At 40.6% G+C, this 26,791-nt stretch overlaps 3 protein-coding genes across 3 annotated transcripts in view; 1 reads left to right on the top strand and 2 right to left on the bottom strand.

Annotated features, from left to right (window-relative positions):
* LOC140225387 (uncharacterized) overlaps nucleotides 1–13,787 on the bottom strand; it is a 15,712-nt gene extending 1,925 nt beyond the window's left edge. Inside the window, exon 1 of the mRNA XM_072304118.1 lies at nucleotides 13,541–13,787. Coding sequence (XP_072160219.1) covers nucleotides 13,541–13,642 — 102 coding nt within the window. The 5' untranslated portion in view covers nucleotides 13,643–13,787. The remainder of the gene's footprint in view (nucleotides 1–13,540) is intronic.
* LOC109040320 (E3 SUMO-protein ligase ZBED1) lies at nucleotides 163–7,078 on the top strand. The gene is made up of 3 exons (XM_019056220.2): nucleotides 163–4,842; nucleotides 5,175–5,313; nucleotides 6,423–7,078. The coding sequence occupies exons 1-3, from the start codon at nucleotides 4,585–4,587 to the stop codon at nucleotides 7,076–7,078; spliced, it is 1,053 nt and encodes a 350-aa protein (XP_018911765.2). The 5' UTR covers nucleotides 163–4,584.
* Nucleotides 13,672–26,791, bottom strand: LOC109036109 (uncharacterized). The gene is made up of 3 exons (XM_019050061.2): nucleotides 26,611–26,791; nucleotides 25,079–25,373; nucleotides 13,672–14,066 (listed from the first exon to the last, which is right to left on the bottom strand). The coding sequence occupies exons 1-3, from the start codon at nucleotides 26,704–26,706 to the stop codon at nucleotides 13,672–13,674; spliced, it is 786 nt and encodes a 261-aa protein (XP_018905606.2). The 5' UTR covers nucleotides 26,707–26,791.

The raw sequence follows: 26,791 nt of genomic DNA, 5'->3' as shown, positions 1-26,791 counted from the left end.
TGTAGACGTTATAGTAGTAGTAAAATAATTTTATTTCTAAGCGGTGCTTTAGCATCTGATTCTAATTAAATTTTATGTATTTTTTATTTTTTTAATGAGTGTGTAACAAAAAAGGAAAAAACATATAATCAGCACCACAACGTCTACAAGGTGACTTACAATTTGCTGTGATGAAGCGATTAAAAAACAAAACAAGCTGAAAGACCCAACACTTGGTGTTGGAAGAGCGCGCCGTAAGAATATATCTGTTTTATCATATTCAGGCTGATCCTTCTTCGAAAAATTGTGGCTTATATATATTAATACCTCACGGATGGAATATATATTGCATACTCAACATTGACGTCAAATTCCTGTTGTACCTATGGATATAGTAGTGCTTATGAAGCAACTGGTAATTAATAATCTTTGATTCTTTTGTGAAGCTAACCAGTGGTTTAACTAACAGTGATTTCACAATAATGGGAATAGTAGTGTGGCCGGTTTCATTTATAGTTTTTAAAAAATATAAATTAATTAAAGAAAAATACAGCTGTTCTTGAAAATCTTTAGAAGTTGTGGCCCTGTAATGATTCATGCAAAAAGAATGTGAAAAATTATCATTACTAAAACTCTTAGGCCGGAATTTTAAGACGTTACTCGAAACTTCCTCGACTCGAGATTTCCTTGAGTACGCTTTTCGAGTGTCCTCGAGAATTGACGGTATTTTAAGACGCGACTCGAAATTTCCTCGACTCGAACCGCGCTTCGAGTCGCCTCCAAATTTCCTCAAGTGAATTTCGTTGAGTCAATCTCGAGATTTTTGTGAGGGAGGTACTGAGGTCCCTCAAGGGAGTTCTGAGGAAACTTGGTTGAAAGTGATTTGTTTTGTTATGAAAGTGAATTTGAATGAAGTGAATTTTTTTATGAATTTTATTGCTAAAATTTAATTTTACCCACTTTCCCTTGTTTACTATAGATATGTATGCTATTTTTCCCTTCAAAGAAAAAAGTATACTGTTTTGCCTCTAGAACTTCTCCTTCTCAGTTGCAACTACCTTACGACTTCGGTGTTTTGAAACGGTAGCTGAAGGGCGATTTTTGGGGGTCACGGACATTGAATTTCAACATTTTATATTGTCATAAGAGGGTTAATTTTTCCGAGTAAAAAAATCCTTAAATCCACCCCCGTGCGAAGAGCATCCCCTCCTTTCCCTCAAAGCTTCATCAAAGAAAGTGAACCTCAGAAAGAGCTACTGAAAAGTACAGCGCCACGGGTACTACGCATCCCAAGTAGCACAGTGCAACGAAAATATTGAAATTAAACTGCAGTTTGATTTCAATACAATTGTAATTTTTTTACCATTAAATTGCAACATTTTTACATCATTCATTAGTCGATTTATGCTGATTTTAAACAATCAACAAAATGAGTTCCATGTGTCAGAAAGATAGGCAATATGCAATGCATTGAAAAATTGCAACAAGTTTCAATGAACGGGACCCCTTCAAATAGGAGCTAGGCAACATACACAACACTCAGTAGAATTGCAATATTGTTACAATGTAATTGCTACTTATGGCAAGCTGTGCACTTGGGATTTTGGTCATGCACTTTACGAAGCTACTTTCAAATTCAAAGTCCTCATCAAATAGTGATCCTAATACAATTCCAAGGGCATTAATGGGTTTCATTTGACGTGGAGTTGATGTAATTGATGTTCAATAAAATATTTTTATGATAGTTTTAAAAGTTATTCCCGTTTTTTGTCATCTAAGACATTACATCGTTTGTTTCGGTGAAAAAACATTTGGTTCCCTAAGGTATTGTTTTTAATCAAAAATAATAACTTGCAAAGGTCTATCTTGGTTTTTAACCTAATTTACTTTAATTTAAACATGGGTTCTCCACGAAATAAAGAAATAGCTTTCATCCTGAATTTATCTTCGTCCCCCGCCCCCCTCCTACTCCTCCAAAAAAAACCTGAAGAGCCTGACACTGAATTTGCAGTTTTTCAGGGAGAAAAATGTTCGAGCAACTCATTATTCCCCCATTCTTTGCTAACACTCCTGTAGGTAACTCCCTAGAAAATCAACATAAAAATTGACAGATTGGATTAAAAATGGCCTCATTTACTTCTTCAGTAAAGTGAGGCAGAATAATGATTTTGGGGCCTCAGATTTCTAACAACTGAGCGCCGAGTCTCAGAGAAACATACAAACAATTTCCACTGGTTAGGCTTCCCGAGCAATGAATTCCTTAAAAAATAGAATTTATCAGGGCGATTTCTAGTGACGCCATGGGTGCCAGGTATTGCTAAAATAGTGAGAGCATAATTAAAAACATACAAAAGGACACGAGAAAACACATGAACATGCCCACTCTAACTTGTTGCACCTTGGCCTCTCCCTCCTTTCCCCAAAAAATCATCATAAGAACTAGAGGGGAAATTAATCGCTGAGAAAAGATCAAGTTTGTCCCATCAAAAAAAATGAAGCAATATTTGAGTGAGGAATTCCAATGTTTCTGAGAAGAGAGAATCAAATCAGTTAATTTATGAGCAGCTTCACCACTTCACTACAAATGTGGACACTTGGTGACGAAGTAGTTTTAGCTAAGCATGTAGTCAAAACAAAATGGGCATTTCAGGTCAAAGTTAATAGCCGAACCTAAAAGAAAAATACTGTGTGCTGAAGGAATGAAAGGTATAGAACATGATGTCATGAATACTCACAGAAAAACAAACTCTCTGCACTATATGGTAGAAGATTTGAAGGATGAGAGGGTACGTGGATGAGTGAATTCAGAGGCTGATGAGTTGCGTTGAAATTGACAGCTGTGGACAATCAATCCATGGTCTCCGCAAATTGTTGAATATCAAATCAGCGGAGAACCATGATCTTTGAATGAGACAGCCACTAAGTAGATACACAAACTGATGAGGTAGGTTGCTCTCTTAAATGCTGGGCAATGGCCATCTTGGAAACTCTTGAGTCTGACACTTTGATGAGAATAGCATTCGAACTGCCCATGTGCTGCAGTGTGTCGGGATAAGTGAATATTATGACTCGGTAGAGATTCCTTTGGTTCAGGATTAACGTAGGTAAGTAAATACCTGAGGGCCAGGAGACCGCACACATTTTAATTTCAAAGAATTATGAGCACTTGACATACAAACCCAAAGAAAAGCATCATGATAGCAAAGTCCTCTAGATTAGGCAATCAGTTGCGCATCGCTGTTAGAGCTTGCTCATCGCATGTTGAGACGAATGTCATTATCTGATCAGCTTTAAGTCAGCGGCAATATAACAGGTTAATACATGCTTTCAGACAGCACCATTGGTGAGCAGTGACAAGAAAATACTAGACTTTTGTCTCAACATACACTCAGTGAGCTCTAAAACGCTTATTAGGTAGAATAAGATTGATAGTCATGAGAGATACGAATCGCTTAATGTGGCCTATGCTTGTGCTTTCAGAGGCCAAGTAGAAAACTTCCATTAAATCATGTTCAGAAACTGGAAAATGAAGAAAAACCTAATCTCTAAAGTCACAAATCTGCTTAATAGGTACAGTGTTTAATGTTCAATGTTGACTCGATAGAACTTGTGTTTGTGAAAACCAGCTGACGACTTGATGAATCACAATCTTAACCAAGGGGCTTTGAAAGAAGATGCTTTTGAGTGAGGGTATGGTTTGTAATTTTTGATAAGTTACCTGAGAGAAAGGGATATTCCTTTGCTATAAATCACATGTGGACAATATAAATGAAATAATAAAACACAGGGTTTCATAATTGGTACGTATTTGAGACGCTGACGCTTAGATAAGGGCTACACTATCAACTTTTCTCCGGAGAATAAATCACGCATTTCCGAGAAATTTCACAGAGAATTCATGATGGAATACATGTATTATGAAAATAAGTACTGAGGAGAAGAGAAAGGTTCAATCACCGAGAAATTCACTTCCATTCAATCGCATGAATGTTAAGCATCTGTGGTGTGGGTTTAGCCGTGTTCTCAAAGACGATTAGGATCCATTGAACGCTTGAACTATGACGAAAAGGGCTATATCACATAAAGAAACACAAAAACCACTAAGAAATCGAATTATTAACTTTGAAACAATTAATTAAAAGGAGTACTGGTCTGGCACTGATAAACAAACAAACAAATACAATGAATAGTGTTGGGGATATTATATCGATATTTTCAGAATATCGATATTTTTCGAAATATCGGTCGAAATATCGTATCGATATTTTCCTGACGATATTTTGTCGATATCGATATTTTCTGCGAATATCGTATCGAAAATACTGATGTTGGGCGCGAGCGACAGCAAGCGAAGAAATGTGCACATCTACGTCACAGCAATGCCAATTCTTTAGTCCTGATAGGCCGATTCTTATTTCTACGTCATGTCTAAAACTTAAGATGGCTACATCGCCTCACTCATCCTCCTGTCCGTCCCGGCACCCGGCACCACACCAACTCAACGAACAAGTAATTGCGTCAGCGTGTGGTATTTTTATTCCAACGATTTTGAAATGTGAAAGTGACGTGTTGTATTTAAATGTGTTGAATTTATCGTAAATTATAATGCCACCTACCAAAAGAACCAAAGAGATCTATAAATATTTTGACGAAACACCAAACAAGACAGAAAGACGATGCCGCAAATGCCTGCAAGTGGTAAAGACTTGCGGTAATACAAGCAACTTGCATCACCACCTGAGGAGGAAACATCCTACCACGTTTAAATCACTACATCCCGAGTCAGAGCGGTCAGAACAACAGGCTGAACAAGCCCAACGACAACAAGAAGATCCAGACGATGTCGTGGAAGTCAATCCTGAGGTATGAATTGGGACTTATCGCAGATTACCTATCAGTTGTTTACGCACATCAATTTCTAACTTAAATTACCATATTATCATGCAATTTAGATCCAATGGTCCAGTCAAGGGACTTGCTGTGAACAGAGGTGACTAATAATGAATTCGAGAAGTTAAAGACGGCTCATTATGAAGTCTGAAATTTCATACAATTCATTTGACATTTAACTATAAAAGCCCCCTGCTAGAGATCCTGATGAAAAAGCTCTCTCTTGGAGTCTGAATATTGTCAGCTGCTTGAACTAGGAAATATTTTTTTTTTCCTAAAAATAATTTGTTTATGCTGTCCAGCAGGAGGCTGCCCAGTCAAGCTCCGGATGTCCTCCATCGTCCACATCTTTGCAGCAGGGTCCGGTGACATCAAAGCTGCCCAAAAAAACCCTCTCGCAGCCACTGCTGAAAGAAAGTGTGAAATATCAAAGAGCTTACCAAGGTAAGGAGGCCCAAACAGTTCGTATTACATCAATGAGCTGACAGAATTTACACGAGTGTCTCTACAACCATTTTTTCATGAGAAAATCTGCTAGCTTGATTCTTCAGCGCTGTCCAGAAATGAGGCCAGGCTTTTGCGGCGGAGCTTGGGACTGTCTGACAAACCGGTTAAAATGAGGGTGACAAGGAGCAAGAGGGCCTGACATTAGGGAACGGGAGGGTACAAAATCGAACAAAAAAGCTTGGCATCATTTATGGACGGCACCTCAAGTATTTGTTTTCTTTTTTTTCTTGTAGTGCATGGGACTATCCAGAACTTAAAAATGAACGTAGAAGCATTAATCAATGCATTAAGAGTGGTAAGGTGATAAGTACATTGCAACATTGCTTGGATGATAAAGCCTTATTCTTTTATTAAGGCAAACCAAAAGCACTTTGACTCGCTAGCTTTTATTAAAAATCAATCAGGATTGTTTGGAGTATTTTAGCTCAAGAAGTTGTAACTCCTTGTGGTTGTGATTTGCTTTAAGAATAATATATACTTCCGTTATCTTAGCAACATTGCAATACAATCATCATCTTATAGTTCTCAGAGCTTCTTTTGAAGAGTTTGGATCACTATTGTTTCAACATTTCACTTTTGTTTTGTGATGTTTCAACATTTCAAATGATCATTCATCTGCTAATAAATCAACCGATTCGCTGAATTTTTCAGTGATTCTTCTTGATAGTGCTAAGGAAAATGACTAAAATTGCCAGAGCTATTCAGGAAGAAGTAATATGTTAGTGGAAATTTTGAAAAGTGAAGATGCATTTATGCCCTTTGTGCTCTTTAATTGCTGTATATTAGGAAACAAACCAAGGAATATCCTAAGCTTAAACTTGGACCAAAGAGAATTGAATAACTTCAACAGATCTTGAATGAGATAAATCCAAATATTATTAACGAGCAAAGTTGACTTTCTTCATATCATGGCACAAGTTCATTCAATAGTAGTTTTAAAATATTATCTGTTGAATTTTGCTCTCATTGGCATAGTCACGTTGCAAGACCTGAAGAAGTGATATTGATTTTCAGCCATCAAGTAATATGTGTTTGCCTCTTTCCAGGTGGTGGAGACCGGGAGAGAGCTATATCCGATGCCTTCCTTTTTATGATTACCAAAGATCACATGCCATTCAGGACTGTAGAAAAAGAAGGATTCAGACATTTCGCTAAGGTTGCTCTCCCCCTTTGGAAAGTCCCAGATAGGAAAAAAGTGGTAAGGCAGCTAGAAAGTAAATATCTCGCTTTATCTGTAGATGTCAAGTCAAAATTAAAGACTGCTGATTCAGTTTGTCTAACAACCGATATCTGGAAAGATACCTCGAACTCAAGGAGTTACCTTGGAATCACTGCTCACTACATTGTTGATGATCATCTAGAAAGCACCATTCTTTCAGTAACATATCTTAAAGATAGGCATACCGGTGAAAACTTAAAAGCTCACATTGAAGAGACTTTAAAGCAATGGGAGATTCAGCTCATTCAGCTTACGGCCATTGTGACCGACGGTGCGGATAATATCTGCAATGCTGCTAAAGGAATAGTCAAATCTGACTATAGGCATCTATGGTGCTGTGCGCACCGACTTAATCTAGTTGTGACAGCAGCTCTAGAATGTGATGAAGTATTAATAGTGGCGATTAAAAAGATTGAGAGTCTAATCGAATTTTTCCGCAGCAGTGGGCCTGCTGCTGATGCCCTTAAGGAAGCCCAAGGCTGATGCCCTTAAGGAAGCCCAAGGAGAGAAATTTTTAAAATTAATCAAATACTCTCCAACGAGGTGGAATTCCAAATTCAAGATGATTAAGAAATTTCTCGAACTCAATGACGTCGTAACTAGAGTTGCTCTGCTATTTCCTGGCAGTCCCTCACTTCTCACTGCCTGTGAAATACAAATATTGAGAGATGCGGTAAACTGCTTAAGACCTATGGACGAAGCGACCGAAAATCTTTGCGGTGAAAAATTCGTTTTCTGCCAGTTTAGTGATTCCTCTGATTAATTGCCTAAAAAAAGACCTTACGAAATTAATACCTGTTACGGACACGGGGAAATTATTGAAAGTAACTTTGATTGATGAAATGGAGAGAGCTGATAGGTTTGGGCTCGTAGAGAACCATGTAGCTCTGATGATTGCTATGACTTTGGATCCTCGATTCAAGCGTATTCATGCTGAAAATCCCATAGCGTTTTCTAGAGCTTGTACCAAGATCAACGAGGAAATTAAGTGCTTAGAGGCGATACGCAAAAATGCCAAAAAAACTACTGATAAAGAAAAGCCTCAAAAAGAAGAGGAAGTAACCGGGATTTGGAGGCATCATATTGAATTAAAAAAAGCCCACGGACAATCTCAAGAGGGTGCAATGATTGGTGGTCTTCACCAGGAACTTAAACTGTACTTATCTGAGCCACTGAGTGACTCATCCACGAGACCGATTCAGTTTTGGAATCTCAGGAAGGAAGTATTTCCATCCCTGTCTAAAATTGCTCTAAAATATTTAACTATCACAGCAACTTCTGTTCCTAGTGAGCGATTGTTCTCAACTTGCGGAGACATCCTCACAGATGACCGCAACAGATTGGACCCGTATAAACTTCCACAGCTTTGCTTTCTCCATTCCATGACTGTAATTCAGTGGACATCGTAACTATTATGCTCAAGAGATATTTTAGATAGGTATGTAAATGCCTTCTCTCTAAGTTAATATATCAATTGCAACTTTTGAAAATCTTGGACTAGATTTTAACCAACTGTTTCCATTGATTTTCTCTGTTTTCTTCACTCATTTGATGAAAATCGAAAAATTTTCATAAGTTCATAAGCATTGCAATTGAGTTACCCATTTTTCGAATTTAGTCATCAATTCATCACTGAATTTTTCTTTTTTTTTTATTTCTTTTGTTTTATTTCTTAAATAGTTTTATTTTCTTGTGTTCATTATCAAAACATTCATTTAAGAATCTCTATTTTCTTACAATTTGACCTCTCAAATTTCATGTACATTGTTCTGTAGTGTTTAAGTCCTTGTTAGGGAAAATAAGTATAATTTTCCAAAGTGTACCTATTCTACTTTCACCGAAAAGTAGTTGGGCATCAAAAACTGTCAAAGATCAGTTGTTTGACTAGAACCAAACCAACTTTATTTAATTGATCTACAGGGTAAGCAGAGGAATTGTTTCTGTCATTTTCCTTGAATCTAGATTGCCAATTCTATTTCCCGTCTTTTTCCTTCCATATGCCATCGTAAAATTATAAATAATAAGATAGTGATGCTCATTTACCAGGTACATATGAAAATTTAGTGCAATTTTCTATTTTGTGATGCTAAATAGTTCTCAAAATGATATGCTCTATTGAAAACTCAAGTAGGTAATAAAATGTTTACTCTGTGATTCTGAATAAGAATGTGGCATGCTCCGTCAGAACGTTCCAATATTCTGTAGGACATTGAAAACACTAAGTGTTCCTCATCTTCTTCAAAACGTATTTGTTTTTTTTTTCTCTCTCTTTTTTGCTTTTTGTTTTGTTCTGTTTTCTTTTTGACTTCTTTTAAGTTCAATAGTATACTGTTGAAATTGTGCTCCTACCTCTACTGATAAGTTCAGTAATATTGTGTTTTGTTATTAACAAACTATTTTCCAATAAAAGTTTGCAACCAACTCATAAATCAAAATAGTGTATTTTTCCTTCGGAAAATACACTAAAAATTGAGGGGCTTGCAGGACAAGGCGCTCAAGTGCGGTTTTGAAAGAATTGAGATATTAACGATTTCAACAACAACTAATTATTATATATTATAGTAACTAAATATCATAGTATTGAGATTTCCAGTTGTCTGGATCTTAATACACGTTGGCTACATTTCCAACTTACTGTCTCTACAACTAATTGTAACATGTATTCTGTGAAAAATTCAATACTAAAATCAAATTTTGAAGCGTCAAAAATTGAGTTTGAACTTTCTTCCCGCCATAAGGCTCCATGTAATTTTGAAACTTAAAACATGTTTTCCTTGAAATCATAATGATTGCACTCATGCGCCTCGTCCTCCAAGCCCCTCAATTAGTCTTTAGGAAATGTAGTACAATTTTTCCTTCATGTTTTATGCTTTTTTTTTCACTGAGGAGCTCAGTAAAAAATTCTTACTTCTTGATTCCTACTAAGAAGACTGTTCACCATAGTAAGTCTAGTCCTAAGCAAATTTTGTAAAAATGTTTACTCTAGGATTTAGTGCCTAACTTTAGTTACCAGAGGAGACTATTAAATGCAAAGCCTTTATTCTCTTGTTAAATAATATATTTTGATTAACCTATTTGGTTTAGGTTGTAAGATCTCAATTATGTTTTGGTCCTCTAGTATTAAGTTCAATAAAACTATGTTGTTAACATGTGATAAACTAAGAACAATTAACTAGGTACTTCAGTAACTGAATTTAACTCAATATGTATCCAACCTGATCTCATTGGAGTCAAATTTTCATTGTTTCTTCTAAATAGTCATCATTAAGAGATTTCTGTTCGTATAATAATCTTAATAAAATTCAAATATTTTTTTCACTACTTAGCCACTTTTCTTTCATGCCCTTAAACCCAAAAAATTAGGGGATTGTTACAAAATATTAGTGAGAAAGAAGAAAGGAAGAATCGCAAATATTTTCATGAAATATCATTCATTAGCTTTCTACTTTTTAAAAAAAAAAAGTCTGATAGAAAATTTGCAACGTTGTACAATGGAGATCCTTGGCTTTTTACAGTCTCACTATTGATGTGTAAGTCATTTATAAATACATTTTATGATTCCTATATCCCTATCTTTTAAATTCTGTTTCAAAAATCGCGGGTGATTATCGAACACTCACATACGATATTTTCATACCGATATTTTAGAATATCGATATTTTGAATATCGTATCGACCCGAATATTCGATATTTTCAGAAATATCGTATCGTTTGAAATATCGGTTTTCTTGAAAATATCCCCAACACTAACAATGAATCAAGGCGGATAAAGGAAGGTGGTCGCATTTCGATTTTGGCTGCCATCTTGAAGATCTGTGACGTCAGGCGGGTACGGGTACGCCGTGGCGCGCAGCGGCACGCGCGGTCGGGTTGACTCCCCCTGCCTCGTCCGGCCCTTGTACCCGATGTACCCGATACCGCGTGACGTCAAGAGGGTACGGAATGCGACCACCTTTCTTTATCCGCCTTGACAGATGACCACTTCACTTACACACAAAAACGCACAGCACTGAATAGGTGCGCAGTCGTTCACTGCGCACAATATACCAAATTAACGACCAATCAGAAACACGCTTATAAAACGTACACGGCTTCGGGCTTGCTCGTGTAACCAAAAGTTACTTTTTCAAACACCCATTTCCTCAAAATAAACCAGTATCTACTTAAATATTACAGAGCTTTAGCAGGACACGAAATGTCATAATAGGTTCCTTTATTCTTGGGATTGATTGAACAACAGTTACCAGTACCCTATACGGTCTCCACATTTAATTATAACGATGCGAAAATTCAACTACGCTCCCGCCACGAGGAGGCTTTAGAAATAACCCAGGATGCAATGGGACTAGCATCTAGATTCACCGGCCGCCTTGAGGGGTATTCCAATGAGCCCGCTATAGCATAGCGCGCTCAATAATCAATTGCAAAAATGTAATTCACGGAAGTAGTATCGATCCCCGGACCTGCGGCACCGTAGGCGAGCGCGCTACCGCTTGGGCAACCGTCTCTCTTGAACGGATGGACACTCGGATCGCATTAAAAGATGCGCGCACAGTAGGCTCAACTTGAGCGCGTCGCTGACACGAAAAAACGGCAACTTCAAAAATTCATAACTCAAAAACGGCTGGGCATTGGCACCTAAAAAAAAATACGGTTTCTTATATTAACCTATTCTACCTCTCTGCCAAATTTGAACCCGATCTGAGGTGGACAATCGGTAGCCTCCCCTTGTTAGTTACGACTTGTTCTGTCTGCGCACAGAATAAAGGCAAAAAACCATACGCAGTTGTTTCCGTGAATTGTTTGCTCGTATTGAGAAGGCCTTAGTTGTGGCCGATAAAAATGTTTATTTCACACAGAGCAGTCTTTCAATAATGAACGGGTAGAGGGTGATGACGTTATTCTCGTCCTCACTATCAAACTTAAAACTAACCGCAGTATTATCATTTCTTTTTTTGAATCAGCAGTGTATTAAACACGCTGGCAGATTCCTCAAGAAAAAACTGCGATTTTCAATTGACTTGAAAAACTCGTCACTTCAAAATACGAATTTTCAGGGTCACTTGTAGATGCTCCCCTTAACATTGTTCAGGTAATTAAATTCGCTCGCAATTTCATTGTCACCCCTCCAAAAACCGCCTGAAATTTTTCGGGTAGGCAGTCAGCATATCATCAGAGCACGAATAGTTGCTCTATCAAAAGTACTAGACTTACCCGTGCTGAGGCGTAAGGTCTGTACGGGAGAACGAGTTAGAGGAAAAAGTCGAACATGATTTTGACACTTCAAAAGCACTATTTTGTAATTCAATGAAATCTAGATTAGGTTAAAAATATCAGTAAAAATGTATTTATTTCTAGTTTCCAAGATTAGTATTTTATTTTAAATTATTTACTGATTGAAGTTATTGACTTTTTTAGTTGTTTTTATAATGTTTAATCCACTGATTTTAATTTTACTTTTCATTTTATGTCCTACTTTTTCAAGAATTTTTCTTGTATTTATTATTAATTCTTATTTTTATAGATTTATGTTGTTTATGCTATTTATGAGGGGTTATTTAATTTCGTTGATAAAAACCGCGAACGCTTAAAAAAAAGGTTCCATTGGCTTCCTCGCAAAAGCTTCCCAGATCTTTCGAGAAAATGCACATCAAAATGCATATTATGACTCCAACTATGCAGTTTCTTAGTTCCTTATAATTATTCACAAGGAAGTGTTCAATCCCCGAAAGTAAAAGATTCCCCCTGTCGCCAGGGGGCTAGTAGAGGGTCTCTGTATGCCTTTGGTCATACCCGTTTATATTGCTGAGATTCTTAGGTATACTGCGGAGATTCTTCTTACTGAGATTCTTAGTTTGTGACTCGTTCACAAACTGACTGTTAATTTCCATTCACTTGTCTTAGAAATAGAATCATGGCAGATGAAGTCAACAAATTGTACGCTGTTGTAGTCTTCCCACCTGATGTCGGGGAAGAAGATGAAACAGTCAACATCGTCCCCCAGAGTTGGGTGCGATCTGATAGCAGAAAATGTGTCTGGCCTAGAAAGTGCAGCAAGCAGGACATTCTATAGTGTCTCCCACCACCGAAAAGCATAGTCATAATAATTGGCATGAATATGCTTACGTACAAATACGGGAAAATGTTGGTAAGTGTTTTTTGTTAATTTGAATGGTTTTCATATGAATGCCTGTATGTAGGTGCACTGCCTTTACTATCGTCATTTTCAGGTAAAGTATCATAAGTGCCATGCGACGTTTCAAAATTTCCGCCACCATTTTATTTTCTTACGGATAAATTGTTGGTAGGTTACTATGCTCTAGCATAGCATACTAGCATAGTAACCTACGGGTGTGAAGTATGGCCAAGGAAACAGCGGACCCGGGAGGTTTTAGAGGCAACAGAGATGGAGTTCTGGCGTAGATCCACTGGTATTTCCAGAAAGGATCGCGTCAGGAATGAGACGGTACGGGAGATCATGGATGCCAAGCAGACCATCATGCATGACATTATGACAAAACAACTCATTTGGTATGGTCATGTCCAGAGAATGGCAGGAGACAGGTTGCCGAAGAAGGTCCTTGATTGGGTTCCTCCTGGGAGAAGACGCAGAGGGCGCCCAATGAAAGGTTGGAGGGAGGGGATTGAAGCGGAAATGTTAAGTTGCTCAATCCCCCAAGATTTGTGGTTTGAAAGAGAGCAGTGGAGGTTAGGAGTCGTAGAGCGCGAGGGAGTGCTGTAAAGCGACTTGTATGTATGTATGTATAAATTATTGGTTGAGTCTGTTTGAAAATTTCACTGAATTTTGTCGTCAGCACAGAGAAATTAGTGAAATTTTCGGACAGCTTCGTTAAACAACTCCCCCGTAAAAAAAAAAGAAATGGCGGCGAAAATGTTGAAACGTCGCATGGCGCATAGTTTCGTGTATCTTGGCGGGAACATACCTGGTTATTTATCATGTTGAGACCATGGTTGCCAGAATCGATGACGTGAATGATGACACCACCATTCGAGTCGATCTGAATGTAGTTGTTCCCGAAAATCATATTACTGATCCCGTCATTGATGTTGCCGCCTATGACGATGTGGCCTCCGTTGATGCTGATACCGTCCGAGCCGATGTTACCGATGCTGATGCCATCCGCGCCGATGTGATCGATGCTGATGCCATCCGCGCCGATGTTACCGATGCTGATACGCCACCGTTCGTCTGGATACCGTTGATGTTGCGATTGCCACCGACGTTGATGGAATTAGCCGAACCGATGCCACTTATGCTGATGCCGCCGTTTCTCTGGATGCCGCCGTTGTTGACGTTGTTGCCAACGTTGATGGAACCGATCGAGCCGATGGCGGCTCCGCTGAAGTCCTGTCCATCATCGCCGTCGTGACCGCCGATGCTGATACTGGCGCCGTGGAAGTTCTGTTTCCCGGTTCCGAAGTTGTTGAAGCTGTTAGATGTGCCTTTTCCTGTGTTTCAACACGAGCAGATGAATCAATCAATGGAGATTTTGCATGTGTGAGGAATTTGCGATTTTTTCGCACAATTATACAATCCCACCTCCTCTCCTTGTTTGTCGGAGCATTAATATAGTAAAAAATGTTGCATTTAAAAAATGTAAAATGTAAAAAAAATGTTATATGTGTATAAAATGTTGTTGTTGGCACATAATGTTGAAAAATTATCTGCTTATTTTCCTGAATGCATTTCGGCAAGATGCCAACAGCCGAAAAAAGAGTGATGACTGTTGCTCCCTTATGATTTTCCATGAGAAGTTTGAATCCCCAAATGGAGATGTTGCATGTGTGAGGAATTTGCGATTTGACTGTTGATTCTTATGTAAAAGTTCGCGAGAAACACGATGGTGCCACTGGTTTTCTCTGAAATCAACTCCCAAGCTCAAAAAAAGCTCTCAAGTTGAGGCCAAAATGGAGGGGATATCCCACGCTATCCTGAGAGTCCACCTCTACATCAAAACAAACTCTCCATGCAAAGATAGGGAGCGAATACATTAGCAGGGTTACCGTATTTTCAGTTTTAGAGTCCCCAAATAAAGTGGCAGCCCTGTCAACGTATTTGCTCCCTATCTTTGCATGGAGAGTTTGTTTTGATGTAGAGGTGGACTCTCAGGATAGCGTGGGATATCCCCTCCATTTTGGCCTCAAGTTGAAAGCTTTTTTTGAGCTTGGGAGTTGATTTCAGAGAAAAATTTGATTTGTTCAGATTTCATTTGTTCTTTATTTGCAGCCTTTTCCCCAAATTAAGTTGTTCTTTTATTTCAGAGAAAACCAGAGGCACCATCGTGTTTCTCGCAAACTTTTACTTATAAATCAACAGTCAATGGGCTTATCATCAGGGCTTACGCAGTTGTATTCGCAACATAATTCAAAAGTGCAACACGTGCTTCAAATTAAACCCAAAAAATTCGAGCCCACAAATGGCTGCATTGCCAAAATTTGGAGTGCAGCGAGACAACGCACCGCCCCTGAAAGACCCCTAGGCCTCATCACGGAAGTCCATCCGGGCCCAGATGGCATTGTACGCGCTGCCACAGTAAAAATGTCATCTGGGTCTCTAAAACGGCCAGTGGTAAAGCTGCATCCGCTGCCCACACAGTAAAAAAAAAAAGTAACATCTCTCTTATTTCTTTCTCTTCCTTCGCTATCTTACTTTCTGCGGGTCGATTATTGAAGCTTATAGACAAAGCTATAGACAAAGATGACAAAAGGGATTTGAAGGGATCCTATTGGTGAAAGCAGGTGGTGGAAATGGACATAGGAGGTAGGTAATGGACTAACTAACGGCAACCCACTAAAGACCCGACAGTTAGTCCATCATTTTCTTCCTTAGTCTATAAGAACCAACCATGTCAACCATTAGGATCGCTCCATACTCCCTATGTCTTCTTTTTCTGTCGCTTTGTCTATCAATTTCAGTAATCGGCGCGCTGCTACCCCTATCTCTCTTCCTGCCAGTCTTTTCAACAATAATGTCTAAATTAATGTGCTACATCTCTATTCATTTGATTTTCAGATGTCTGACTCCGATTCGGACTATTTGGAGCTATTCTCTGAGCCTTTACCGGATATTTATGAAGTGACCACACCGCTCCAACCATCGCAAGCCCCTACAAGGGTGCCTACGCGACCCCAAAAGGTGGCTTCCGTCAAAACTCAAAGGCGGACCATTTTGCTCACCACCCTTCCAAAGGAAAATCGTGCGCCAAGCTACGTGACCAAATGGGTCACTAAACCTTGTTCATTTTATTGAAGATTCTAAAAGTACTATGTGAGTAGGTAGCGTGGTGATTTTTCCGCATATTTATGGAGCCGAAATTGCGGAGAAAACCGCTTTGGAAAAATCTAAAAACTGCAAGACATTTCAAACGCACCCGAATGGCGGGAAACTGACGGTGTTATGTACTGCGGTAGTCATATCGCAATCTTCTCTCATTTTCCTCTGAGGTTTGTTAAAATAAAACGTATTTCAATGTGGAATTGTTGCTTGTATATGAGATTCGAGTCTTGAATTCAAAAGATATAATTTCGACTTTAGTATTGTTCTTGTATACGAAGAGTAGATAGACATTTGACGGACGTCGTGGAAACCCGTGCCCGCTTCTGATTGGTGCCGGATGACATCATTCGGTGCGGCGCGAAACCGGGGCGTTATGAGTTTGCGTAAAAATTGAGCGATTTGAACTGCGCATTTCTCGGTCATTGAGTTACTTGTTCGTGTTTTTAATGTGCGCATCGTGTTCTACGCGTCATTTTCCTTCAGAATATCCAAATAATCTATATTTGCAAGTCAAAATTCGTTCATGGTTTAGTGACCCATTGAAGTCTTGGAGCCTAAGAAAAGACAGGCTCGACCAGCTCCGTCACCCGTTCGACACCGGCCAGCTTTAAAGAAAAAAGCGCCCAAACAAGAAATGTTCACCCGGGAGTCCATGATTTTCTCGCCACTGCATTCGCATGGAGGCTCCGCCAAGGCCGATGCCACCGCCAGCATCACCTCCACCCATGGTGGAGAAGGGCCCCAGGCTGTCCCTCGAGGTCCCCACAGGGTCTGAAGCGGCCTTTCCCGAGGATGACGAGCCACTTCCGGATGCACCATCTCATGCGTTTCACGAAGATTCACGCTCGAGTACCCACCGAAACCCAATGAAAAAGAACGAAACCTTCCAAAGGGACGGCGCAGAGGTTGCCTCCAAATTCCTTAAAGACACCCATTTGCGCTCTACGGACCTGATTTTAGTGCCCTGCAATGTCCACTATAACCATTGGGCATTATCTGTAGTAGATCTAAAGAACCATGTGATAATTGTGTTTGACAGCAGGTATTGCGACAAAGATGCGCAGTACATTTTAGAGTGTATGCTAGGTTTCATATCAACTTGTTTCCCGAATACTTTTGAAATAGACCACTGGAACTGCTATGCCGGTGTCTACCCGCAGCAGAAAAACTCCGTAGCCAGCATCATTTCCACCCATGGTGGAGAAGGGCCCCAGGCTGTCCCTCGAGGTCCCCACAGGGTCTGAAGCGGCCTTTCCCGAGGATGACGAGCCACTTCCGGATGCACCATCTCATGCGTTTCACGAAGATTCACGATCGAATACCCACCGAAACCCAATGAAAAAGAACGAAACCTTCCAAAGGGACGGCGCGGATGGTTGCCTCCAAATTCCTTAAAGACACCCATTTGCGCTCTACGGACCTGATTTTAGTGCCCTGCAATGTCCACTATAACCATTGGGCATTATCTGTAGTAGATCTAAAGAACCATGTGATAACTGTGTTTGACAGCAGGTATTGCGACAAAGATGCGCAGTACATTTTAGAGTGTATGCTAGGGTTCATATCAACTTGTTTCCCGAATTCCTTCGAAATTGACCACTGGAACTGCTATGCTGGTGTTTGCTCACAGCAGAACAACACGGTAGATTGTGGCCCTTTGATGTTGATGTGTATGGAGGCTGTATCTAGGCGGGCACAAATCGTGCTGCCAGATCGCTTCAAACTAGGCTCCTCGTTGCGCATTGAGCTCGCCAGCATCACCTCCACCCATGGTGGAGAAGGGCCCCAGGCTGTCCCTCGAGGTCCCCATAGGGTCTGAAGCGGCCTTTCCTGAGGATGACGAGCCACTTCCGGATGCACCATCTCATGCGTTTCACGAAGTTTCACGCTCGAGTACCCACCGACAAAGAACGAACCCAGTCGGGCCTGGGTAACCGATGAAGTGGCTACGGCCGGTACCGGTTTCAATAGTTAGGTTAATATTATGAATAATTATTCGTATTGACTTATTAACCCATCAATTTATTAGACTTGAGACTTCATATGGACCGAAATGTTTATGATTATATACTCTCTATTGATTTCATGATTAAGATATAATTAATATTTCATTATTTAGCTATTCACATACTTGAGTTCTCAAGTGCAACTTTTCTTTTGAATATTTGTACACGGAATGTTATATATATTTTTTATGAATAAAAAAAAAAAGAAAAAAAAAAAATATCGGGCCTGGATGAAAAAACAGCGTGAGGAAAGCAAAAAGGTCGCAAAAACGAGCTTGCGAATTCTTCGCAAGAAAAAGACTTGCGACCCAAACCGGCAAAACCGGAAATAATTCAGGTGTCTGACGTGGAGTCGGAAAAGGCGCAACCCAAACCGGCACAACCGGAAATAATTCAGGTGTCTGACGTGGAGTCGGAAAAGGCGCAACCCAAACCGGTACAACCAGAAGTCATCGACGCCTCTGACATTGAATCAGAAGAGGAGTCCTCTTCATAATGTATAGTGTATTTTAAAACTTGTACCAAAATTATAGTTCCTTTAATGTAGCGTTTTCTCGAAAACTCTGTGATCAAAATTTAATATTTAATATGAGAAACTTTTTTTTTTTCAGTGTGGTGAGCTCGAGACACGGTGATCCGAAGAGAATTCCACTGCGCCTACAGCCTAATCCTAATAATCACAGAACATGTGGATTATGGAAGTGCACCAAACTCGCAACAGTCATAGTTGTCTTTTTCGCATTTTTTCAGAAGATTTGTTTTAATTTTTTTTTTTTTACGTCTGTATTATTGTCCTGCTAAAATTGTCTAATCCATTTCTCTTTGTTAAGACCGCTACTGAAATTTTCTATTCTTCAGTATTCTGACTTTGTAACTTCTTATAACGGAGCCCTCACACGAGAATATGTCTAAACTGATGCTAGGGGCTTGGTTGGATGACACACTGATTAATGCGCATGTGTCACTTCTCCAAAGGCAAGCTCAGACCGACCAAATTACAAACAAAGTTTTAGTAGATACATTTTTTTTTCGCCTCATTGTTACGAGGAGGTGTAGATAGTAATCTCAGAAAATTAGGTAGGCGCCCTGATTTGCTTTTTGTCCCAGTTCATTGCCCGACAAGGCAACACTAGTATCGAGTAAGCGCCGATTTTCAGAGCAGGCTAATCATCTGCATGGACTCAATTTATGATGATAAGACGGCCAACATGTCACTCTCTTTAATGCGGGATTTCTGCACACGGTTGGCACCGGGTCCGCGTGGAGCACATATGCAGCGTCTGTGCCTCAACAGGAAAATCTGAGTGACTGAGGCGCCTTTGTACTCATGTATGCAGAGGCATTAGTTCGTAGGGCACCCATTCGGGAATCCGACCTATTCGGAACACACATAGTTCTCCCCCTGGCTCCACCAAGGCCGAATGGAAGGCGAGAGCCGAGCTAGTCACCGTAGAAGCCTGGCAGAGGGCATGGGAAGCGGAATCCCGAAGCAGAACCACGTTCAACTTCTGCCCCATCATCGAAGAACGGGTCCGCCTCAAGATCCCGATGACCCCTGCCAGGACGCAATTCTTCGCTGGCCACGGCGGCTTCGGCTGCCAACTTGTCAGCATCGGCAAAGCTATTGCTGGACTCTGCCCAGACTGTGGGGTCGAAGACAACCCCGGACATCGCTTGGACAACTGTCCACACTTCGCCATCGAAAGAGCAGAGGCTCAGCAAGCCGGTCTTGACCGGTCGAGACACCTAGCACTGGACCTCGGGACTGTTCCTGACGCCATCTGGGTTCGATGGTCGAAGGACGGGACCGAGGAGATCAAGGACATGGAGGCCAGGCTCGTCGCACTGGAGACCAGCTCCTCATCGTCCGAGGACTCGGATCCAGACGCGCCTGACTCACCTCCTATGCCAGCAAACAGACCAAGAAGAGCCTGTGCCAACGGCACAGCATACAGAGACATCGACTCCTCACCGTGAGGAAGGACAGCACCGTGGCGCTAGGCGTCGCAGCCGGCCTGCTGTGCAGGCGACAGAGCAGCGACCCGCCCTGCGATGGCGGATAGGCCTAGTGCAGACCCGGTCCGCGTTTTAAGTAAGGCAACTGCCGGGTGAGCAAGCCCCTTTCTTTAGGATTAAATTAAACCTGTTATACTGATACATGACCCACGAGGGCCTTAAGCAAAATAAAAACACAATCCTGCATACGCAGGCTTAAAGTTTTAGTAAACAACTCGAAAACAATTTAATCTAGTCAATCCCCCACCCCTAGCTAGTAATCAAATATGTTGACTAGACGCCGCAAAATAACGTGGCCAAAACCCCCGCGAACACTCACGGCTAGCGAATCAGACCCATGACTACCCCGGATCAGGCTATACCTGACAGAGGGAGCCCAAGAGCCCCTCTAAAAGGAACTAAGGACGGGAGCACCCTGAGGGCCTGCCCGTCCAACCCTCCAAAATTTTCCTCCGGAGGAGTTCCCATTTCGAAAACATCACCCACCCAGTAAGGTAGCACAATACCCCCCCCCCCCATCCCCTCCCATACAAGCTTCACGTAAAGCATCCACTGAATTAAGTGGAAGTGTGTCTGTACATCTTTAAAGTGTATTGGTTTATTTATGTGTGTATGTTTAAAATGGATATAAAAGGAAAATTATAAAAGAGGGGCGGTGGGAAAGGCGAGAGAGCCTTTCCCACCGCCCCTTTTTTTTTCAAAAAAAAAAAAAAAAAGGGCACCCATTCGGCCTTACGAGGATAACGTAGGCCAAAAAACTCAGAATTGCCATTAAAGATCAGCTATTGGCAAAGGTGGCGTCAAGCTCGGACTGGCGTGAAAAAAGTTAGGCCGCGGTGACGCATCTTGAGGGCCCCCACGGGCGGTGTGGGGGGGGACTCGCCCCAGGAAAGATAGGGGGTCCGGGGATCGGTAGCCCCCCGACAATTTTTTTTGATCTTTTTTATCCCGAGAATGCAATTGTATCCTCCCGGCCGCTTGTACAATTGTTAACTTTCAGAGGTTTGAATTGATACAATATTCGACCTAAAACGTAATTTTGAGAGCACGTAAGTTTGATTTTAAGTCAAAAAATTTCACTGAAATAACTCGTAACAGTGGAGGCGCCCGACTCTAGGGCCCCAGTCGTCGAAAACTAATTAACCCTTAGATTACGGTGTCTTAAAATTAATAAAAACAATTCTGGGGCCCTCTTCCTCGGGGGTCCCGAGGACGAGGGCAAAGACAGGAAATACAAAAAAAAAATTGAGGGGCCCTCTTCCTCGTGGGCCTCCAAGGACGAGCCTGGGTAGCGTTCCCCTGTCCGCCGGAACTACAGAACTTTACAGACCCGTAGCTTTCAAATATCCACCTAGGCCTTCCTTCAATTTTAGTTACATGTCTCCTCCACCAACCCCGGCACATACAGTAGAAGGGCCAGTCGTAGATTTGACTACACCGGAGCCTGAGGAGCCTCCACAAGATCAGAACTTCGAGATAATCACCCCGCACGAAGTATGGCTAATGAGAGAATACTTCCGACGAAATGAAGGCAAAAGACGTGTGAAACAATTCGGGCTACATTTCGAATCAGGTCAATTTAAACGAATGTACCCCAGCGAGGTAGAACAGCTCCTTAGCAGCGTAGGCCACTTTTGAATGCATCCATGTATTATATCGAAATTTGCACCCTTGATATCCTCGTTTTTTGATCTCTATAAAAGCTATTACTTGAAGGAAATTTTGAATTTTTTAAAAAGAAGTAATTTCATTGTCTGTGCTACTCATGCGTATAAACCAAAGGTTACAGTTTTATTTAATGGAAATTTATTATGTATTTATTATGTATGTCTCGGTCTCACAATAACAGCGTGGCGACGGCTCGTTTTTATTTTTAATTTTTTTTCCGGTTGAAAATGAAATTGTAACTATTTTGAAACGTTCCGGGTTTTGTTTATTCTTTGTTCTTCATATGTAGCCTTTTCCCCAAATTAAGTTGTTCTTTTATTATGTGTATTTTGGCTGATTAAGTTGTTTCTCATTTATTATGTATGTATGAAGTACGACCAAAAGGAAACGAAGGTGCTCTGAGGGCGTTGTCCCCGTTTACTAATTTCAAGAAACACGTTTCTTCATTCAAGTACACGATCGCTTATTTTAACATTTTGATTTAATTCAACAAAATAGGACTTTCTCGTTCCAAGACAATTCTGAATGCCTACATCGAGAAACCCGGTGTTCCCTTCCAAGGCGGACCCGCCTTCGAAGCAGAAAAAAATCCGCGAAAACGAGTTTACTTAAAAATAGTACGCCTTTTTTTTCATTGCAGGTATTAAAATGGCCAATCAAAACCAGCAACACATGAATGCACCGCTGCAACAAATTCGAGAGCAGCAGATGTTTTAGCAGCAGCAACAACAACAACAACAACAACAGTTACTGGAGCAACAGGAACAACAGCATACCCTGGAGCTGCCATTGAGACATATCAAAGATGTTGTAGCCAACCCCTCTAATCCTGATGAGTATTTACTCCTCATTTTACTTGTGTCAATGCAAGAAAGATATGTGAATCTAACCGCCAGGCGAAAACGCGATTTCGTGTCATGAATCAGAATGGACCTTTTGTTCAAAGGCTTGGGGTGCTATAGCACCCCAGGCCCCCCTGGGCGATTTTTTCTTGTTATTATCCCTATTTTCAATTCTTCATCTCAGCTATTAATCAAACCAGGCCCTCTAGGGGCCCGTGAAGTTTGAAAGAAGAAAAATTGTGACTTACTATAGTGCATGAAAACTGTGTATAATCGCGAGTCGGAAATTGATGAGAAAATCATATGGGAATGCAGGAAGTACCAACGTTTCTGTGCTACTACGTTCAATAACGAAGCCCGTTCATCTCTAGGATTTACAATTAGAAAATAAAGGCGATGACGAAAATCAATCAACCTAAAAGTTCGAAACACTAGTAATTTTTTTACAAGCTCTCAAAGATTCAGAAGGAGCCCGCCAGTTACTTCCTAGTACGAAACTCAGGCACTCGATACATTGTATCGAGTAGGGGGTAGGGGGTCGGGGGGGGGGGGGCGTACGGGGGTCGAAACGATGGAAAAGGCAGTATACTACGCCTACGCGCCAAAATGACTTTATTTTGTCATTTTTCTTGCGTGCAACAGACCCACGTCCCATTGTATCTCTTTCTTTGTGTTCCAGCTTAGTGGTCACAACGCACGAAAAGTATTGCACACTTTCCTCTGCAAGAAAACGCGAGTTCTCCAAAAAACTAATGAAAATGTCTGACAATTTTAAGGTGAGCTTGCTGTTTTGTCAAGGAATGGTTGCTTTTTTATGTTTGCATGCCCTTAAACAAGAAAACGTAGCCTGGTATTAACTCCGAACGCCCACAAAAAATTTCGAAATTTGGGGAAAACGCACGCGACTTTTTACTCATCCCATAGAGTATCACCAATTTTGTGGCTTCGTCACGCTTGCAATTTTCGAAATTTCGTTTTGCGATTGTTGCAGTATTCCACGTATTGATGTGTGATAGTTTCGATCCAGGTAAAAACAATCGTTCATAACTTCATAAATTCTATGTGAACTAAGACGGAATTCTGTGTCTTCAGTGTTACTTTTTAGTGTGCCTTTTAAATATTCATGAGATTTTACCCGCGAAAGTCTATTTGCTTTGTCGTGTCGCTTGCATGCAACAGACGCATGGCCCATTGTATCGCATTTTTGTGTCCCAGACGATCAGCGGGGCGATTATTGAAACTGATGGACAAAGCAATAGACAAAGAAGACATAGGGAGTATGGAGCGATCTTATTGGTTGACATGGTTGGTTCTTATAGACTAAGGAAGAAAATGATGGACTAACTGTCGGGTCTTTAGTGGGTTGCCGTTAGTTAGTCCATTACCAACATCCTATGTCCATTGCCACCGCCAGCTTCTACCAATAGGATCCCTCCAAATCCCTTTTGTCGTCTTTGTCTATAGCTTTGTCTGTCAGTTTCAATAATCGGCCCGCAGATTATGTTAGAAACAATGAACATGATCGAACTAGACTTGCTACGATTCAACGAACGGTTGACGTTAGCGATTCATGAGTTTGTGAGCTATCTGCTTTCTCAAGGAGTGGTTGCTGTTTTTAAGTTTGCATGCCCCTAAACGAGAAAATGCAGCCTGATGTTAACTCCAAACGCCCAAAACTGAGGATGATTTTGGACTGTTTATTTCAAATCAGTTCCTGTCTGGATTTGGAAGTGATCAAATGTGCTTTACTTTTTAACAGCCCATTCTCACCATGGCCGAGAATGAATTTTTTAACTCCGTTGAGGAGGAAATATTAATTACCGAAGTGCAACGGCATAGTCTTTTGTACGATGCGAATCACAAAAACTACAAAATGAACATCAGAAGAGAAGCTGCCTGGCGCCTTATTGCAGAGAAGACTAGCAAGCCAAGTAAGTATTTTATATTATGTTTAAAAGTACGAAACAACTATAAGCAAAATAATTGTTATTTTTCTTATCCTTATTCTTTCATAGGTGAGTCTATCAATGTTTGTGTGTTAAACATGAAATTGTAGCTTGATATTTGAATCGTGTTCACCAAATGAACGTATTTCTGTCAAACGGAACTAAGCGCAAAATTGAGTTCCTTTTGAGGATTTTAGAATCCAGGATAGCGCGTTCTGTCAAACGGACCTAAGCGCCACGGAAAAGCATTGCGAGTACAGGAGGAGCGAGCATTGCGTTCCGCAACACCCGCCAATCCAAGCACCCCTCTCCTTTCCTCCCCTATGGCGCATAGGTCCGTTTGATAGAAATACGTCCAAATGAAAGTCTCGAAATTTATTAAGTACTATAGATAAAAATAAAGTAAAGTAAAGTCCAGTAAGTAAGTAAGTAAGTGAGTAAGTAAGTAAGTATGAAGTAAGGAAATTAGTAAAGAAAGTAAAGTTTTGAGTTTGTGAGATTTTTGAAATTAAAGTTTTTATCCGCTGAAGAAGGAGTTGGTTGTTTTTCGCACCAAATCATCCGGTTTGTAGTGTTTTTACAGCTTTTAATCCCAAATTTTGCGTGTCGATCTTTGTATCATGTCGGGCTGCGCAGTTAATCATTCATATAAAAATACAGTATGCATCTTTGGCAAACCATTTCCGTACACTTAAAATGTATGTACCTTTGGTCACTTTCGCGACGTGTTCATCATAGTCGTGTTCATCGTCGTCATCGACGTGTTCATGTTCCTCTTCCCATCTATCTTCTTCCTCGGCTACCTCGCGTTTGGCGCTGTCGGAGCCGGTCGGGGTGTTCCATACGGCCGTGTTGAAAAGACTCCCGAAACTATCGAAGAGGCCTCTGGCTTGAAGAGATTGTTCATCATTGGTTCCTGCGTTATCGGGATTCAGATGGAGCAGTCCGATCTGGATTTTCTCCCTGGAGGATTCGGCGCTTACGAGCGCGGTAAACGGCGCCTAAAACACGAACCATCGAATTATGGGTCGAATGGAGATGTTGCATATGTGAGGAATTTGCGATTTGACTATTGATTCTTATATAAATGTTTGCGAGAAACACGATGGTCCCCCTGATTTTCTCTGAGATCAACTCTTAAGGTGATTTGATGGAGGCTTTATTTTGTGTCAAAGCGACATGCGATGTATCGCATTAATTAATTCCATAATTTCAGCTACTTGTCATTTTTCTCGAATTTTGAGATCGCACTTCTCACTGGAAAAAAAGGAACACATTGGATCTAGAGTCCAGACTCTTAAAAACATTGACAAGAAAAAATACTCTTGATTCAATCGGATGTTTGCTTGACTCAAAACGAAATCCGCTTAAATTAAGAGGCTTGGTCCTTGATTTAAGCTAGATTCTGATTGAATCAAGAGTCTGGAGTCTAGATCCAACGTGTTTTTTTTCCAGTGGTGTTGTCATGCGACTAAAGAATTTATGTACCTAATAAAGAAGTTCAACGTAATAAAGGCAGGGTTCTCTTAGAGAAAAAATATCGCATTCGATACTGATATCGAAACTGCACTCGAACGCGACATTTTCCCTCTAAAAAAACACGCCTTCATTACGTTGAATTTCTTTATCAAAATTTGTAAGTGAATTCTATAGTATCCTGACAACAGATATGCGATCTCAAAATACGAAAACAATGACAAGTAGCTGAAATTATGGAAAATATTGATGCGATACATCGCACGTCGCTCTGGCACAAAATACGGCGTCCATCGAATCACCTTAAGCTCAAAAAACGCTCTCAAAGTTGAGGCTGTCATGGAGGGGAAATCCCTATTATCATATTAGAATTTGTTTTTCAACGTGCAGCAAGTATATTCGTTTATGGACCCATAATGATAATTATCTCACTTAAAAGGTGAGTTCGACAATTTTGAAGTATTCATGGGGTTCAACGTGAAATTTTGAGGGGATAATATGATTCATTATGAGTGATTTGTTACAGCGTCTGATATTCCAATTCAGCTCTAATTATTTTAGAACACGCGTAAAAGACGCGCCACATCAAAAAATAGTAATGCATTGCATAGCAACATAAAACATCTTGATATTTTTCAAGAACCAAAAAGCACATCTCACAGAACCGGGAAAGATACGACACAAAACAGTATCAGCAAAAAATACACAAAAATTCAGTTTCAAGTAAAAATTGTCATGACACTTGAATCAGGAGTAACCCACAAGTAAAACAATTCCAATCAGCAAGACGGGAACTTGCGTCTCGAGAGCCGCCATATTTCGGGCTCGGTGAGAAACTGAAAATCGCACGACCAACATTCGCTTATTTGTAGACCAAAGCTGCCTCAATAATCTCCGAATTGGCTGGTGGATCAAGCTCTGCTAAATCCTAATTTCCAGCAGA

The sequence above is a fragment of the Bemisia tabaci genome, chromosome 9 (assembly GCF_918797505.1).
Source record: "Bemisia tabaci chromosome 9, PGI_BMITA_v3".
In the NCBI taxonomy this organism is placed as follows: domain Eukaryota; kingdom Metazoa; phylum Arthropoda; class Insecta; order Hemiptera; family Aleyrodidae; genus Bemisia; species Bemisia tabaci.
This window is presented reverse-complemented; position numbering and strand designations above follow the sequence as displayed.